Here is a 17281-nt window from a genome sequence, read left to right on the forward strand (position 1 = left end):
ATATATAAATAAAATGATGATGAAAAGAGAAGGTAACAAATTTTCAACAACAAAAAAAACATACGACTCACATAGAAAACCTGCAAAAGAAAAAGTTATAAATTTGCAAGCTTCCTCTTCATCTCCTGATAAGCCAAATCAGAAAATCTAAAAAGAAACCAGAAATATAAAAAAAATATGTAAACAAACCAGACAAATCAAAAGAGACAAAATCTGAAATTAGGGAGACAACAAATATACCAGAAACACAAAGAGACTAATCCAGAATTCACTAGCAAGATATAGAAGGGTATTGAGAGATTAGGTGACTTTCAAATCAAACCTTTCAACCAGCTTTGATTCTCAAATACAGAACCTCCCTCTACATCTTGTGGATCTGCGAAGACCTCAATCTCTCAACTCCTTCATTGATATCAATTTTTTGGTGATTTTGTATAGAGTTTCATGAGGGTGTTTTAGAGAGTGCATGAGGGTTTCAAGGAGGGAGAGATAAGGTTTTCAGAGACGGGGGAAAATCTGAAAATTTATCGAGCGTGAATTCAATTAAGTAGCCTTTTTTTAGCGTGTTTTAAAAGACAACGCTTCTTAATGAGAGATAAGGTTTTCAAAGATGGGTGAAAATTTGAAAATTTGTCAAGCGCGAATTCATTTAAGCGGCCATTTTTTAGTGTGTTTTAAAAGACGACGTTTTTTTTAAAAAAAAATTGTCATCTTTACATATCATAGACGACCCTTTGTTATAAACAGAGTCATCTTTACATATAATAGACGACCTTTTAAAAAAAAAAACCGTCATCTTTACTTCATAATAGACGATCCTTTTTAAACAAACCATCATCTTTACATATAATAGACGACCTTTTTTGTATAAAAAGCATCATCTTTACATATAATAGACGACCCCTTTTTAACAAAAACCGTCATCTTTATTTCATAATAGACGACCCTTTTTTAAACAAACCATCATCTTTACATATAACAGACTCCCTTTTTTTAAAAAAAAACCGTCGTCTTTACTTCATAATAGACGACCCTTTTTTTAAAAGAACCGTCATCTTTACTTCATAATAGACGACCCTTTTTTAAACAAACCATCATCTTTACATATAATAGACGACACTAGTGGATACCACAAAATCTTATGTTATATTTAAATAAAGTATAAATAAACTCTTAATTGTTAGTGAATATATTGTTTTGATGGCATACGCATTCTAAGAAACTACTTTCAACGATCCAACCGTCAAACTTACTTCGAGATTATATACGCCAAAAATCGGAAAAAATAAACATTCAGAGATCAAGTAACGGGACAAAATGTTTTGACGGTTATAAATGAAAAATCATGATTTAACGGTTATTTTAACTCCGATTTTGATGATTTTTTACTGCTACACTCCTTGACCCTATATGAATACAATGACTGAATTTGATCTTCAATTTAAAATATTTACACAAGTGGATACCACAAAATCTTATGTTATATTTAACGGAAGTATAAATACACTCTTAATTGTTAGTGAATATATTGTTTTGATGGCATACGCATTCTAAGATACTAGTTTCAACGATCCAACCGTCAAACTTGTTTGTTTATACTTTGAGATCATATAAGCCAAAAATCGGAAAAAATAAACGTTTAGAGATCAAGTAACGGGACAAAAAAATTTGATGGTTATAAATGAAAAATCATGACTTAACGGTTATTTTAACTCCGATTTTGATGATTTTTTACCGCTACACTCCTTGACCCTATATGAATACAATGACTGAATTTGATCTTCAATTTAAAATATTTACACTAGTGAATACCACAAAATCTTATGTTATATTTAATGAAAGTATAAATACACTCTTAATTGTTAATGAATATATTGTTTTGATGGCATACGCATTCTAAGAAACTAGTTTCAACGATCCAACCGTCAAACTTGTTTGTTTACACTTCGAGATCATATACGCCAAAAATCGAAAAAAATAAACGTTCAGAGATCAAGTAACGAGACAAAAAATTTCGACGGTTATAAATGAAAAATCATGATTTAACGGTTATTTTAACTCCGATTTTGATGTTTTTTTTACCGCTACACTCCTTGACCCTATATGAATACAATGACCTAATTTGATCTTCAATTTAAAATATTTACACTAGTGGATACCACAAAATCTTATATTATATTTAACGAAAGTATAAATAAACTCTTAATTGTTAGTGAATATATTGTTTTGATGACATATGCATTCTAAGAAACTAGTTTCAACGATCCATCATCTTTAAATGAAAAATCATAATTTAACAGTTATTTTAACAAACCATCATCTTTACATATAATAGACGACCCTTTTTTTGTTTATAAAAAGTGTCATTTTTACATATAATATACGACCATTTTTTTATAAAAACCGTCATCTTTACTTCATAATAGACGACATTTTTTTAAACAAACCATCATCTTTACATATAATAGACGACCCTTTTTTTATTTATTTATAAAAATCGTCATCTTTACATATAATAGACGACCCATTTTTTTTAAAAAAACCGTCATCTTTACATATCATAGACGACCTATTTTTAAAAAAACCGTCATCTTTACTTCATAATAGACGACTCTTTTTTATAAAAGCGTCATCTTTACATAAGACCACCCTTTTTTAAAAAAAAAACCATCATCTTTACTTCATAATATACGACCCTTTTTTAAACAAATCATCATCTTTACATATAATAGACAACCCTTTTTTAAACAAACCATCATCTTTACATATAATAGACGACCCATTTTAAAAAAAAAACCGTCATCTTTACTTCGTAATAAATGACCCTTTTTTTTTTTATAAAAGCATCATCTTTACATATAATAGACGACCATTTTTTAAAAAAAATATGTCATCTCTACTTCATAATAGACAACCCTTTTTTAAACAAATCATCATTTTTACATATAATAGACGACCCTTTTTTAAACAAGCCATCATCTTTACATATAATAGACGACCCATTTTTAAAAAAACCGTCATCTTTACTTCATAATAGACGACCCTTTTTTATAAAAAGCATCATCTTTACATATAAAAGACGACGCTTGTCATACCTGATGTCGTTGTTTTTTGGTCGATTTTAACTCTGAAGAAAACCTTTTTAATAAGACGACGCTTTTGTATTTGTGTGCATCGTTATAAAAAAATATTCAACAGTACCTCCGTTTTTTAGTTGTTTAAGTCACTTCCCGACGGTTTTTATTCTTGTCGTCTTTTTAAACACAACGACGGTTTTTTCTTCTACCGTCGTCTTTTCTAGTCGTCTTTTTCACTTTTTGTAGTAGTGAATGTGCATCATTAGGAAAATCAGCATTTGCATTCATTTGCATGTGTATCATTTGGCCACTATTTCCAACACGGAATTTTTAACCAGGGCACGTGATTTTGCTTGTTATAAGTCCAATCATTGGCTGCCAAGTGTCCTTTTGACGTACCAAAATGGCTGGAGCTAGTCTGGACTTATCAACTCTCTCATTTACATTTTTCAAATGGGTTTTTAGAGAGAGAGAGAGAGAGAGAGAGAGTTCTAGTGAGAGATGGTGCATAAATTAGGTTTTGGTTTTTGGAAGAAGAGTTCATGGGTTCTTGAATTCCTTTTGGGCTTTCAGTCTACATCTAGGTTCATATGACTAGATCATCTTCTTTAGTCAAGATCAGATTCTTGGTTGATTTCTTCAAAAGGATGGTTTCTTGAAGGAATTGACCCTTTTCATCTCAAAATCTATATTTCATTTGCTCTATTCGATCCGGAAACGAGTTGCGGTGCCATGGGGTGAAGAAGCTAATGGACTAGTTGCCATTTCCATGAAGGACAAGCTACTAGCTCAGCTAAGTTTAGAGAAGAAGGTTGCATAGGGAGGTAGTGCTCATTTCCTAAATAGATATAGGATTGTTTGAACTTGTGATTGTTTTTTCTGTAAGAATCGTTTTGACTTAGTGGATTTCCTGGTCCACGTGATGACCCTTAGTTTTTCCCAATGGTGGTTTCTAGGTGAACATTTCTCATGTGTTGTTCTCGATTTTATGACTAGCCTGTATATGTTATCTCTAAAATGTTGATGAATGTTCACATACCTTTCACTCTAGTTGTTTCTAGCACAAGGGATGCCTAGATTGATGGATCCTTCTGAGTGTCTAGGTTGTCACGTCTATCTTTTAGGTTTGCAGGTTCTTATATTTGATTTGTGATGAATCTGTGCTGGGCTTGTTTGTTCATAGGTCTATGACTAGTAATTCACTAGTCATATTGTTACTAGGAACAGTTAATCATTGTTGTCTTAGATTTGTCAATTATGATTTTAATTTACCTCCTAAGTACCAATTTCAATTGGTATCAAAGCTCCAACTGTTAATAGACATAGAGAGATCCTTTGGGTGCTAATTGGTATTAGGTGTGTAAACATAAAAATGGATCAAATTCCTCCTTGTATTCATGATGAGATTGCTTTGTTTGTTAAGAAATATAGAAGGGTTGTCAAAGATAAAACCGAAGTCACTAAGAATTGTCAAAATCCTCCTAGTTCGTCTGCATGTGTGTCTCAAGACAATGTTCTTGAGGAGAGGAATTTTTTGGATTCTTTTGGCTTTACGGAGGATGAAAGATTGAATGGTCTTCTAAAATGTTACATATGTGGTGGTGCTAGTCACATTGGTGTGGAATGTGCAAATAACCACATGACAAAGCCTAAAGAGAGAGAAGAGATCAATTAGTGCACAATGGAGTAATAGTGATAGTGATGATTCCAACAAGTATATCACTTCATCTAATGAAAAGGCAAATCATTTTGCCCTTGTTGTTTCTGTTTATAACTTTAGCCTTGCTAGAGTTCATGCAATTAATGAGGGTGAATCTGATTCAGGAAATGAATCTAAGTCTGGAGATGATAGGCAGGATGACCAATCATATAGGGAACTATGTGAAAATTTCAATGAAACTTGTAATTTCAAAGAACAAAATCACATGCTAGAACAAAAGGTCAAAGAACTTGATGAACTTAATGAAACTCTCAAAATGACCAAAAAGAAGTTGAGTGATATCTTGTGTGAGAATGAAGTTGACATGCATGAATTGTATCATAAAGTTAGCACTCTTGAAAAAGAAAATTCTAATTTGATTGAGAAGTTGAATATGCTTGAAAATGACAAATCCTTGTTTCTTCATAGACTAACTTTGTTTGAGTTTGACAAGTCATTAGTTGAGCATGGAAAGGTAGTCGTGCATGATAATTTTGTGGTTGAAAATTCTATTTTGCAACGCATGGTATTTGAGAAAGATATTGAGTTGCAAAACTTGTTTGCTATGGTAAAATCACTTGAAAACAACATGGTTAAACAATCTGAATCTTTTGATGCTTTATAATTTGAAAATACAAAATTGGAACATGAACTTGAGTTGGAAGAAGAAAAAAATTCAACGTTTAACCATTGGTGCTGGAAAGATTGATAAAATGCTCAATTTGGGAAAATTGTTTGGTGATAAAAGAGGTTTAGGATATATAGATGAGTCTTCGACACCTTCATCATTTGCGACAATCTTTGTCAAAGATGTGACACTCAAGAAGCTCCAAAATTGGTTCATGATCTCAACTTGTGTTTCGATTCTATGAATATTGTTTCAAAGGGAAAGTAATCTACTCCACAATCCAAATTTGTGCCTACGTGTCACCATTGTAGTGTCAAAGGACACATCCGACCTAGGTGTGATATTCTTATGATTGAGTCTCGAGCTACCAAAGAAAATGAGTTTAAGAGTCATGTATCATCTTGTAAGGGGTATGTGGCTATAAAGTCAAGAGTTTGTACAAGAGGTAAACAATCTTCATTGCAAAATTTGGTTTCCCAAAACAAAAGAGGTTCATTCCTACATGCCATCATTGTGGCATATTAGGACACATTAGACCAAAGTGTTTTGAGCTTAGGAATTTTGAGCAAAACCCTTTTGTTCATTTCAAGAAAGTAAATGGTAAATCACTTCAAACTCAAGTGAATGATCTTCTTTATAAAGTTGTCAAAATTCCTAAGTTGATCTCTTTGCTTTATAAAGTTTCAAAAGTGAAGCAAGTTTGGGTCAAGAAGGAAGACCATGTTCTTCTTCATGTTGGTGACTAGTTTCTTCGTGTTATGTATCTAGACCATTCTCTTGTTTATATGTGCTTCATGGAGTCTAGATGCATTGTCATGTATGTGCATTTACTTGTTATTTTTTTATTTTGGTCTCATAGTTTGACTTTGTGCTCATCATTCATCTCTTATAGTACTTTGGATCTCATGTTCATTCAAACTTCATGATGTGTAAGATCTTGTAGATGTTTGACTAATTGACTTAAGGCATTTTCTTACATAAAAGATCTTGGTGAAAACAATGTCTTGCAATTTGTGCATATTGAGAAGCAACTAGTTGTTTTTTTCTCTCAACCGCTATTGATTTCTTTCAAAGATCCGGTTGTGCAAAATGGATTAACTTGTGTTTTAGGCTTGCAGGTTCTTATATTTGATTTGTGATGAATCTGTGCAGGGCTTATTTGTTCATAGGTCAATGACTAGTAATTGACTAATCATATTGTTACTAGGAACAGTTAATCATTGTTGTCTTAGATCTGTCCATTGGGGTTTTAATTTACCCCCTTCACCTAAGTACCAATTTCAATAGTGTATCCCTATATAATAAATATCCATGAACTTTAATCCCCCATATTTGGCATCTGTCATTTCTTAGTTTCTCAACTTATAATTTAATTTTGTTTTATGCAGATTTCACGTTTATTTATTTAAAGTTTCTCTTTTTCCTGTTGACTAATGTAGGGGTTCATGGACTCCTTGCACTTGGGTTTCCCTCACATACTTTTAGCCTTTTAAATGTTACCCCTATCCTAAAAAATTCATGGAAGAGACCACCCAAGAAGATCCATGCCAGAAAATAGTTGTGATTTACTATTTGTTTATCCTGATTTATTTTCTTTGAGTTTTTGATAAATTATTTACGCCATCCGATAATTCCATCAATGTCTCCTTCAATCCCTGCCAGCGCCACTATGTCAGAACCCTCAAAATATCAAAAAGCCGGCTTTGCTAGGAATTATGTAATTATGCATAAGAAAGAAAAATAAAAAATGTAAAGGTTCAAATATAAACGTTCAAAACAGTAAAGGGCCACTTGCAAATATTACTTTATAAAAGGGAATACATATATATCGGATGTGATTCCCTTCTTAGAATAAAAGCTTATTTTTTTGTGAAGAATGGAATATTATATGTTAGGCAAACAAAAGTTTAGCATATGGAATAAAGGCGTTTTTCTGATATTCCAAAGTGTTTTCCAACCCATCGGTCGCTATTCATGCATGCTTCACATCAGCATGCATGAACCAAAGAACAAAAAAGTTAACAGGTTGGGTCATCAGCTAAAGTCCTCATCCTCATCGTACACGTAAATACCAAAATCATATGCATTGAAATGACCAACTTAGCCCTGTTTTTACCTATATAAGCAACAAGACGCATTGGATGGAAGACTTATATTGAAGAGATGGTGGAGCCCAAAAATGACTATATGGTCTGTGCAAAGGATCTCAGAATCATTTGGTCCAGAGACCGTCGTTACTGGCGATGGGTCAAAGAGACAGAAAACAGGTAACGAAAACTTCATTACATAACTTATGGTTTTTCGGTTTCTCCAGTCCTATTGAACATTTGAAACAGATAGGAATAACATATACAAAATATACATATATGCTATCAGTAATCTCAGTCCTAACTTCGATTTCATTGCAGTTACGTTGCTGAACTGTTAAATGTATGTTGGCTAAAAGTGAGTGGAAAAATTGAGAACCCAAACCTGTCACCAGAAACTCAGTATGAAGTTGTACTTGTGGCCAAGATGAAAACTAGAGCTTATGGATGGGATGCTCCAGTGAATTTCAAATTCACTCACCCAGGTGGTACACTTGAGTGGACCATTAATTTGGAGGATGAGTTTAAGGATAGCAAAGATCAATGGAAAGATATTAAGTTGGGTGAGTTTGATCCATCCGGAAATCCTGGGGACATCGAGTTTTGGCTGTATAAATATGGTGGGAAATGGAAGAGCGGACTTGTTATCAAGGGTGTTGCCGTTCGACCAAAGAGCTAAGTTGCAGAATATTATTGTAATAACTAGTTGCCAAAAATTCACATTTTGCTTTCAATCTTAATGCCATCTACAGCTTCCTATAATCTTTGCAGCAGTGGTTGTTTCGATTAGCAAGAGCCATGCTGCTCATGATCATTTACCATGTTTAGATCTGAATTTGAACTACAATTCGAACCCCCACCTTTTCCTCCTTAATTAATTACTTGAATTCATAAGATTATTTTCTTTATTTCCTTATTTAAATCATTTAATGTTTTTTCTTATTTAGTTGTATCATTATTATCTACTATAGTTGATTAAATCACACAATCCCAATCTCCATCTCGTAGTTCTTGGTCTGTGAAGATACGTTGTTAGGTGATTTTGGTTATGAACAACGTTGAGCAGTGCCAAACCCATATTATAACTACCAGCACCAACTAATTTTATTTTTATATGACTGACATAATAACTACATGCAAAATTATTTTGGAGATTCATGGTTTCATGACTACTCCTTATAATACATATACTATACACATAGACATGAAGACAACAATCCTTTATGCCTACACTCCACCTGCCACAACCCAGCATATATCTTCTCTTTTACGCATCTCACCAGTACGTGACAATTAATAAGTGAATAAATTCACACATCTTTAATGCACACTTTTAATTGGTGTCTGTATTTGTTCCTCTTTAATATGAGCCAATTAGTTTGGTTTCAATTGTGTTTTGTAGGATAATTAGGTCAAAGAGAAGAATTTTGAGCATAAACGGAAGTTTCTGAGCCTCTCCTACAAAAAATTGTTGTGAAAGTTTCGAACCTAATTTCTAGACCTACTTAATCAAAAATTTAATTGCAAGTGCACGAAATATGTAATAGTACAGCAAGTAAATACGAGATCCTTTCCATATAGAAATTAATTTAAACACTTTACTTTTATTAGATGACTTAATTAAATTAAACGAAGATTTAACCAAATACGAGATTCTTCCCATAGAAATTAATTTAAACACTTTAGTTCTATTAGTTAACTTAGTTAAATTAGATGAAGATTTAAGCAAAGATAAGCATACACACAAATCAAGATAAGTACACAACTTGTAACCATATATTTCTTCATGGCCAAATTAAATCTTTTAAACTTGTACACATGTTCCTCTTTTACTCCCCTGTCGCGGAGTATGCCCAAGCGGCAAGTTCAAATATAATTCTTCATTTAAGTCTCTATGTAGAAAAGCAATCTTTACATCATATTGCTACAAAGGCAATTCTAAAATTGCAGCCTGTGACAAGAGGAACCAAATTCTATTAATCTTGGAAACATATTTGAAGGTTTCCTCATAGTCAATTTCATAAGTCTGATTGTATCCCTTCACAACTAATCGAGCTTTATATCTTTCAATGGACTCATCATAATTATACCTAAAACCAACCCTTCTGTCCTTTTAGTAATATCATTACCAAAAAAATTAACACAAAAAAGAAAAAGAAAAAAAAAGGGTTGTATTTGTCTAAACCCACGTCCAGCAGCAAGCCTTATCTAATATGGATGATAAGCTTTAAAAAATAATAAATAAATAAATAAAACAAGTAAAGCCAATTATCTAATAACCTTTTCAAGTTTCAAAGCTAAAGGATAAAACAATAATCTCCTAAAGGAGTTTAAAAAAAATAGGAGTCTGACCAATCAATGAAAACTCTCAAAAGAGGTTGACGATTCTTGTTTTGGTGGAGCTGATTATTCAATAAAAAGTCCTTCACAAAAGTGATCTCTCACGGATAGCCTACAAAAAGCACGGCTATGGGAAAAGAAAAAAGGGGGGAGGATGAGCAGGCAGGCTGCAAAGAGAAACAGAAGAGGATAAAAAAAAAAAAAAAAAAAAAGGAAGCCGCAAGGCTTGGGAAAGAGTGGAGCAACCATGATGAAGCAAAAAAAGACAGAAGCAATCAAAGATGCATTTTGCATCTGCAACAAAGCTCATCTCTTGAAGTCCTTCGTGCTTGGGTATAAAACCCGCAAATTGAACAAATGGATGGTAATCGATGTTGGGTGGCAACCCACAAATTAATAATGCTTTGCCGAGCGAACCCCCATATTTGGGTATAAAACTCACAAATCAAACAAATGGATGGTAATCGATGTTGGGTGGCAACCCACAAATCTCCATGCTTTGCCAAACGAACCTTCATGCTCTGCCTAGCGAACTTGGATGATGAATTCATTTTAGATACAAAACCCACAAACTAAATATTAGGAGGAAAATCCATAAATTCCCATCGGATGATAAAATCTATTTTGGGTATAAAAAAAAATAAAAAAAACCATGAATCAAATATTGGGATGAACCATATATGGACGAAATACCCTTAAAAAATTATTATACTGCAGAAAAGATGGTGTTCCATGTGTCAAGGCAGTGAAAGACGAGGGCAAGCAATCACCCAAGCCCCAAAAAAGAGTTGGCTTCTGTTCAAATTGTGGAGCCATGATATGTTGTGCAATAAGGGACAAAAGTGCCGCAAGACTGAAGTACCATTCTCTCTAATTGCAACCACAGAAAATATCTATTTGCTGGCAGAGTGAAAAGAATAAATCAAGGGATCATAACCCAACATGAGCGATGATCGTGAGCATCACATACTTTGGTTTTGGAGCTCACTTCCAGCAAATGATCCGCCACTGATCATGACCACTTGCAAATATTACTCTATAAAGGGGAATACATATAAATAGAAATTCTCCTAGGCAGACAACTTAACGTTATTATCGTGCGGATGTTTTTTACTACTCCTTTCTACTTTCTTCCTTGTTTACAATGGTATCTGCATGATAATGTGCAGATATCCAGATGAGATATATATATATTTATATTTATATACAGTCTCTTTCCATTGAGGGGTCCATCGAATAATTTTATTTGAGGGACACCCTTTAAAACCCTACGAATTTGTTAACAATCCAAACCATTCATTTTTCAAGTATTCATTCATAGATCATTCTTGCAAAAAATCAAAAAAATTAAAGGCATCTAATTGCTAGCAACAAAATAGATGAACATGATGCTTCACGAAAAGACTAAAATAACAATAATCTAATTAAGTGGCCAAATGGTTTCGGATTCAAATGATTTTTTGTAGATATGATTTTTGAAGGAATATATAAAAATTAGAGATCATTGAAAAACAATGTGTGGTGAGCCCTATAAGGTGTCCCTCAAATAAGCTTATTTTAGAAATCCCTCAATAGAATATCTATATATATATCGAATGTGATTCCCTTATCTTAGAATAAAAGCATTTTTTCTTTTCCTGCAGAATGGAATATTATATGTTAAGCAAACAAAAGTTTAGCATATGGAATAAAGGCGTTTTTCTGATATTCCAAAGTATTTTCCAACCCATCGGTTGCTAATTCATTCTTCACATCAGCATGCATGAGAAACTGAAATCCAAAGAACAAAAAAGTTAACAGGTTCACAAGCTAAAACCCTCATCCAAACCTTTAGCGGTGTATACGTAGATACTAAAATCATGCATCATGTGCATGCAGGGAAATGACCAACTTAGCCGTGTTTTTACCTATATAAGTAACAAGAAGCATTGGATGGAAGACGTATATTGAAGAGATGGGGAATGCACAAGAGAAAATAACTAGAGGACAAATAACTAGTAACAATGCATCGGAGAAACCAACCGAAGGAGGGCCTTCTTCTACTGCAGCTCCCTCTGATAATCAGAAGGTACGTAGAAGTCAAAAACGCTTCTGATAATCAGAAGACAGAAACACAATCAGTTAAGTAGCAGCTCCCTTTATCTGAAATGCAAACACCATGCTCTGATGGTTTAATTTTGTATGTTATAGCTACATATATACATATAAGGTTAACTGTTGATTTGCCCCATGAATCTATAACTTTCGATTTACCCCCTATCCTTTTTTTTTAAAGAAAATTAAGAACCTCAATTATTATTTTTTGTCAATTTCCCCCCTACCAAGGCATGTGACACTTAAATAATTATAAAATAATGTTATAAAACAATAAAGAAATAGAAAACAAAACAAAAACATTTCCTAGCCCCATCCTGCTCCCACCAATTCCTAGCCTCCCTCACCATCATCCCCTAGCCACCCCACCATAGTTGGGACCTTAACACCTTGAATTCCTTAGTCCACCTAACACCCAAGCCGTGTAATATCTGCGTCATGCTACTCAACCCGCAACCCCCACCTGATCTGCCCATGGGAGGAAGGAGAGAGAGAGAGACACACACACACACACACACACAAGGACGGATCTAGGCATGGGCTAGAGTGGGCTCTAGCCCAGTGCTAAATTTGGAGATGAAAAAAATTAATGTTAATTTTATAAGTAAAACCCAAGTTAATTAAAAATAGTCCACCCCTCTTTGTTGAAATTAGCCTATCACAACCATAAGATTTCATCTCTAGAGGCACCCCCACACATCAAACATCATGTTTTTCTATTACCCACCCATGTAAGCTATAACTTTATATTTGAACTTGAGAGTTTAGAAGTAGTAGGTCACCTCCTCTTTAAAATTGTATCAACCTATATCCAATGGGTTCTTTAATATTAGTAAGTTCCTTGCTGCTGCCCATGCTCTGCTGCTTGGTGCGTCAATTCCAAAGCGGTTCTAGATGGATGCTATTACCTATGCAGTCTATCTCTTGAATCGTCTACCTTCTCGAATTTTGGATTTCCGAACTCCTATGCAGTGTACTGACTCATCATCTCTCTGCCTCTTCTATGTTGACTCTGTCTCCAAATGTGTTTGGTGGTGTTGTCTATGTTTACCTCCATCAAAATCAAAGAAGTAAGATGGACCCCTGAGCTCTCCGCTATGTCTTTCTGGGTTTCTCTCCTCATCAGAAAGGCTACCGGTGCTATCATCCTGCAACCCAATGTCTATATGTTTCTATGGATGTTACCTTTATTGAGGATGAAATGTTCTTCTCTGATACACCTGAGCATGTCCTTCATGGGGAGACTAGTAGTGAAGGACATAACTGACTAGATTTACAAGGAGGAGTAGTATTGGATAGTTTGATACAAATGGGAGAACCGATCGAACTTGCTGAACAGGTTGAACCTACTACACCGGCCGAACCTGCTACACTAGTTGAACCTCGCTACACCAACTGAACCTGCTATTTTAATCGATATAGTTGCTGTCACTCAATCGATTGCCCCCCATGAAGCTTCTCTAATAGTACTCGATCAAGCTTCTCTATTTTACCGCCTAGACGGAACCGTGGGGTTCCACCTAATCATTACTCACCAGAGGGCAAAGCAAGATATGCTATTGCCCATTATGTGTCTGATAACAGGTTATCTCTTGAGTGCAAAGCGTTTGTGACTAGAATGGATAGTATTAAAATTCCAACCCATGTTGAGGAGGCATTTAAAGATCCAAAGTGGGATGAAGTCATGAATATTGAAATGGAGGCGTTGCAGAAAAATAATACATGAGACATTGTTGATCTACCGAAGGGAACGAAGCCTGTAGGATGCAGATGGGTGTTTATAGCTAAATATAATGCAGATGGTACTGTAGAAAGGTACAAGGCAAGATTAGTAGCTGAAGGGTTCACTCAGACATATGGAGTTGATTATTATGATACTTTTGCACCTATGACTAAGATGAATACTGTTAGAGTTTTGTTGTCTTTAGCAGTAAACTTGGATTGGACCCTGAGGCAATTTGATGTAAAAATTACATTCTTACATGGTGAATTAGAAGAAGAAGAAGTGTACATGAGTCTTCCACTAGGGTATAGCGTTATCGGTGACACGAGGAACGTGTGAAAATTAAAAAAGGTGTTGTACGGGTTAAAACAGTCTCCTCGAGCATGGTTTGGCAGATTTACTACATCTATGAACAAGTTTGGTTACTAGCAGGCCAATATTGATCATACTCTATTCATTAAACATAGGGTTGGGAAGGTGAATTTGTTAATTATTTATGTTGATGATATGATTGTGACTGGTGATGATATTGTGGAAATCGAGAAACTGCAGAAGCTTTTAGCATCTGTATTTGAGAAGAAAGATTTGGGCAGTCTAAAATATTTTCTATGAGTGAAAGTCACTCGATCTAAACATGGCTTATTTTCTTTCACAAAGGAAGTATGTCACGGACTGCTAGCAGATATTGGAATGCTTGACTGTAAACCAGCTTATACACCTATTATTGAGAATCATAAACTTGTGTTTATGTGGATCATGTCCCAACTAAAAAAAAAAGATATCAAAGGTTGGTTGGGAGATTGAATTATTTATCATTGACACGCCTGATATTGCCTATGCGGTAAGCGTTGCTAGCCAATTTATGCATTCACCTAGTGAGGATCATATGGTCTTGTAATGCGATTCTGAGTTACTTAAAGTCTGCTCCTGGCAGAGGTTTATTATTTAAGAAAAATGGCAACTTGGATCTAGAAGGTTATACTAACGCAGATTATGCAGGGAATATTACAGATAAACGTTCTATATCAGGTTACTTCACATTTGTTGGTGGTAACCTAGTTACGTGGCGTAGCAAGAAGCAAAACGTTGTGTCTCGGTCCTCTGCAGAGTCTGAGTATAGAGGGATTGCCCAAGGGGTTTATGAAATACTATGTATGAGGTGGTTACTTGCTGAAATTGGGTTTAGACTGATGTTGCTACAAAGCTCCACTGTGATGGTCAGTCTGCATTTGAAATTGCTAACAATCCGGTGCAACATGATCGAACTAAGCATGTAGAAGTTGATCGGCATTTCATTAAGGAGAAGCTGGAGCATAAGTTCATTTCTATACCTTTTGTGCCTTCTTCGGAGCAGATTGCAGATATGTTGACCCATGCCGTGTCAAAGCGCCGATTTGAAAACTCACTTAACAAGTTGGGCATTACCGATATCTATGCACTAACTTGAGGGGGAATGTTGGCGTGAATCAACGTTCCTATTAGGAATAGAATTTGTTCCTATTCAGAATAGAATCAATATTTTATTGTAATTATCTAATTTGAGTAGAAGTAGGAGATTTTGTACATATTTCCTATTTGTACCTACTCTGTATGTAGTATATATATTCCTCCTTGAGAGAAGAATAAACATATATCATGATTTAAACCCTAATTATTTTGAGTTTAATATATATATCGGATGCGATTCCTTATCTTAGAACATAAAAGCTTTTTTTTTTTTTTTCTCCCTGCAGAATGGAATATTATATGTTAAGCGAACAAAAGTTTAGCATGTGGAATAAAGGCGTTTTTCTGATATCCCAAAGTGTTTTCCAACCCATCGGTTGCTAATTCATTCTTCACATCAGCATGCATGAGAAACTGAAATCCAAAGAACAAAAAAGTTAACAGGTTGCTTCACAAGCTATAAAACCATCGTCCTCATCCAAACCTTTAGCGGTGTATACGTAGGTACCAAAATCAGGCATCATGTGCATGCATGGAAATGACCAACTTAGCCCTGTTTTTACCTATATAAGTAACAAGAAGCGTTGGATGGAAGACGTATATTGAAGATATGGGGAATACGCAGGAGAAACCAACTAGTGTACAAACAACTAGTAACAATGCACAGGAGAAACCAACCGAAGCAGGGCCTTCTTCTACTGCCTCTGATAATCAGAAGAAAGAAGACCAAAAAGCTTCTGATATTCAGAAGACAGAAACACAACCAGTTAAGTAGCAGCTCCTTTATCTGAAATTCAAACACCATGCTCGGATGGTTTAATTTTGTGTGTTATAGCTACATATATACATATATATGCTTACTTATGCTTCTGATGAAATGTGAAAATTTCTTCCAGTTGGTGCCGAAATTCAGCTCCAAATCAAAAATTTGGGACTTTAATTAATTTAAAGAATGGAAACTTGTTGAAGAAGTTAGAGATCAACCATCTTGATTATGTCAATTATATTTTCTTGACTATTGTTAGCATTATCACACCCTGTGCAGTCGTATGGTGATGGAAAGTCCAAATCGTTGATGGTGTATGCAAAGGCTCTCGATATCACTTGGTCTGGAGACAGTCGTTATTGGCGATGGGTCAATTGCAAAGAAACTAGGTACCAAAAACTTCAATACATAACTTATGGTTTCTTTCTCGGTTTCTCCAGTCGTATTGACCATTTGAAACAGATAGGAATAACATATACAAAAAAATTAATATATATATATATATATGCTATCGGTAATCTCAGTCCTAACTTCGATTTCATTGCAGTGGTGGCAACTTCGAAGCTGCTGAACTGTTAACTGTGTGTTGGCTAGAAGTGCGTGGAAAACTTGTGACCACAGACCTCTCACCAGGAACTCTGTATGAAGTTGTATTTGTGGTCAAGATGAAAACTAAAGCTTATGGATGGGATGCTCCAGTGAATTTGAAATTCACTCCCCCAGATGGTGCAGTTCCAAGGGAGACGACAATTAAATTGACGGATTTGAAGGATAGTAAAGATGAATGGAAAGATATTCCGTTTGGTGAGTTTAAAGCACCCGCAAATCCTGGGAACATTGAGTTTTTGTTGTATGAATATGGTGGGAGATGGAAGAGCGGACTTGTTATCAAGGGTGTTGCCGTTCGACCAAAAGACCTAAGTTGCAGAATATTATTGTAATAACTAGTTGGCATATGAGCCGACAGATGATGATATGCATATGTAATAAATGATAATTAAGAACAGAATAATGAAGTACTTTTTCAAGTTTTATAAACCTTCTATTGGCATTTCCATTTATTTATTTATTATTTTTTAAAAATAAAAAATAAAAACAAGTATCTCTGCAGCAGTGGTCGTTTCGATTTGCAAGAGCCACGCTGCTCAGTCAAGCAATTCCAGACATAGGTTTAATTCTGCAAGAGAGAGAGGCAAATGAACTGCTCATGATCATTAACCATGTTTAGATCAGAATTAGAATTACAATTCGAACCCCCACCTTCTCCTCCTTGATTAATTACTTGAATTCATAAGATCATTTTCTTTATTTCCTCATTTAATTCATTTAATGTTACTTATTATTTAGTTGTATCATTATTATGTATTATAGCTGATTAAATCACTCAATCCCAATCTCCAAATGATTTTGTTTATGAATAA

At 34.6% G+C, this 17281-nt stretch overlaps 2 protein-coding genes across 2 annotated transcripts; both read left to right on the forward strand.

The window, feature by feature from the left end:
* The first annotated feature begins 7509 nt into the window (after positions 1 to 7509).
* Positions 7510 to 8399, forward strand: LOC103336339 (protein PHLOEM PROTEIN 2-LIKE A1-like). The gene is made up of 2 exons (XM_008239382.2): positions 7510 to 7671; positions 7813 to 8399. The coding sequence occupies exons 1-2, from the start codon at positions 7568 to 7570 to the stop codon at positions 8168 to 8170; spliced, it is 462 nt and encodes a 153-aa protein (XP_008237604.2). The 5' UTR covers positions 7510 to 7567; the 3' UTR covers positions 8171 to 8399.
* Positions 8400 to 15582: 7183 nt separating this feature from the next.
* On the forward strand, positions 15583 to 16898 carry LOC103336337 (uncharacterized protein PHLOEM PROTEIN 2-LIKE A4-like). Its single transcript, XM_008239380.3, has 3 exons — positions 15583 to 15860; positions 16140 to 16249; positions 16408 to 16898. The coding sequence occupies exons 1-3, from the start codon at positions 15705 to 15707 to the stop codon at positions 16799 to 16801; spliced, it is 660 nt and encodes a 219-aa protein (XP_008237602.2). The 5' UTR covers positions 15583 to 15704; the 3' UTR covers positions 16802 to 16898.
* The last annotated feature ends 383 nt before the right edge of the window (positions 16899 to 17281 follow it).

Source organism: Prunus mume, linkage group LG6 (assembly GCF_029339155.1).
Source record: "Prunus mume cultivar Tortuosa linkage group LG6, ASM2933915v1, whole genome shotgun sequence".
In the NCBI taxonomy this organism is placed as follows: domain Eukaryota; kingdom Viridiplantae; phylum Streptophyta; class Magnoliopsida; order Rosales; family Rosaceae; genus Prunus; species Prunus mume.